The sequence below is a fragment of the Akebia trifoliata genome, unplaced genomic scaffold (assembly GCF_017979445.1).
Source record: "Akebia trifoliata isolate Shusen 1 unplaced genomic scaffold, ASM1797944v1 Contig01325, whole genome shotgun sequence".
NCBI classification, from domain to species: Eukaryota; Viridiplantae; Streptophyta; class Magnoliopsida; order Ranunculales; family Lardizabalaceae; genus Akebia; species Akebia trifoliata.
Window position 1 is genome coordinate 9,922 of NW_028237670.1, and position 2,294 is coordinate 12,215.

At 34.0% G+C, this 2,294-nt stretch overlaps 1 protein-coding gene across 1 annotated transcript; it reads right to left on the bottom strand.

The window, feature by feature from the left end:
• Positions 1-1,098: 1,098 nt before the first annotated feature.
• Positions 1,099-1,862, bottom strand: LOC147380532 (splicing factor 3B subunit 6-like protein). Its single transcript, XM_086431585.1, has one exon. It carries the CDS (start codon positions 1,815-1,817, stop codon positions 1,443-1,445), a length of 375 nt encoding a protein of 124 aa, XP_086287711.1. The 5' UTR covers positions 1,818-1,862; the 3' UTR covers positions 1,099-1,442.
• Positions 1,863-2,294: the final 432 nt, after the last annotated feature.

Consider the following 2,294-nt stretch of genomic DNA (forward strand, 5'->3'; position numbering starts at 1 on the left):
TTCCATTGCTTTGGCATTTTCCCCTTATGCAATCAACACAAGCACAGAAATCCAAAAAATCTAGGGAACCTAAAATCCTTTCACTGACAATTGCTCTAACCTTCCTTTGGAAGCATGGTTGAATCCTTTATGCTAGAGCATCGAAGAACTCTCTATCTGACGAGGACACTTAGACCCAGAAGAACTTAAGAAAACACTCAACGTGTAGGATGCAAAACAACCATTCAAACAAATCTGATATAAACCATCTAGTAACAAACCACGACCAATAGTGTTTGAATGATAATAAATAGATAGAGCAAAGATGATGGAACTGTAGTGATCAAGCTTTGAGATCATGGAAATTGTCTTGAAGTCAATGTAAGGAACTTCAAAAGATTCAAGATCCATTGTTAATATCATTTCTGAAATTGGGTGAAAGCTAAAATGATCCCTAAAGACCTTTTAGCAATGATTTTTTTCTATAATTAAGAGTGGTCACTTGACTTTAAAATAAAATTTCCAATACTTAAGTCTTTTCTAAAATCAAAATCATTTGTTGGACCAAGTGGGAGATTGTTGGAAATTTTGGTCTAGACAAATTATTGGGGTCAAAAATGGTAGATTGTATGCAATCAAGCCTTTTTTTTTCCAAAGGGTTAGGTGGATTACCCTGAATCATCAAAGAGATCTACTCCTTTTAGTGTGTTGTGATTTCAACGATGGGTTGAAATTGTGAGCTCCGCATCTATTTAAGTGGTGGTCGTCTCCTCCTTACATACATTGAAACTCAAGTTGCTCCCATCAATTTAAAGTGTGTGGAAAGATGAGGGTAAAACTCCACTGGGTTTTACATTAATCCTTATGTTGCAGGTTGAAGTATTCAACACATTAATTTCTATTGTTGTTAAATCTTCATTGAGGCTTAAGAAATCAGAAATTTTCAAAGCTTCTATGAATTATTCTTGTTGTAGATTCATATATAATTTACTTGAGGTTTCAAGCTTTGAACGGGTATGTGATCTGAACTCATTGAGGTTATAAAAGAGCGTTAAATTGTTGAATGTGTTAACTTAAGATCTGTGTGTAAAGGGTTTTAAAACCCAACAAATGGTATCATTCCCTCAAAATCTATCCAATTATCTTTGATCCAAAACAGATCACAATTCTAACATCAAATCAAACCCACATAATCATACACAACTAAACCAAGATACAAAACCCTAAATTTCATGGCCAATGGCAGTTAATTCCACCAAAATCGATCTATCTAATTATCTTAGACCAGAACAGATAACAATTATAAAATCAAATCCACGTAATCATACACAACTAGACCAAAGATACAAAACCCTAAATTTCATACACAATGGCAATTAATTCCACCAAAAACTACATCAAATCAAACCCCTCAAAACCCTAAATTCAAAAACAAAAGTAATTTAATTCAACAAAAATCTGTCTTACTTATCTTTTGTGGAAACTCCATACTTCTCCTGCATCTTAGCAATCTCGTCCTCCTTCTTCTTCTGATCGACTTTCTTGCTCATCTTCGCTTGCTGGTAATACAACACAATGAGATACCGATTCGCAACGTTAAACCCTGAAAGATGATCGACAGCCGTCTTGGCATCGTAGATGTCTTCGTAGACTACGAAGGCCGTACCTCTCGTATCCTTATTCGTACCTATACGTATTTGCCGTATAGCACCGTATTTTCCGAAAATATCGTACATTTCTTCGCTTGAGATATTGAAGGGAAGGTTTCGAACGTATAGAACTCTGTTTACTTCTGGTGGAAGACGGGTGTTGCCCTTTCGAAGACTGATTGTCGCCATTGATGAATACTTCTCTGATTTTTACTGTAACAGAGATCTAAGGTTTGGGATCCATGGTTTTTAAACTCGTTTCACGTCTCGTCTCGTCTCGTTCCGTTCAAATCCGATACCGAGTTGACTCGGACGATACGTCTCGTCTCACATTGAGACAATGGTTTTTAGCCATTTAAAAAATCTAAAAAGTTCTGAAAAAAATTCAAAAACAATTCCTATTAAAAAATGAAGCCAAAAAAAATATAAAATTATAAAAAATTCATGATATACCTATTAAAATAAATAATTAAATATTTATATTGTTATGTATGTTTTATTTTCATTGCACAAGTGTACCAAACTTATTTTCAAACACAACATTTAAAGAGCACTAAATTTACCATTAAAAATATCAAAGCATTACCATCAAATAATTTATACTAAAATGTCGATCTATTTGAACTTTCTCAAAATAACACACAGGCACTACCAAACTTTCAAATG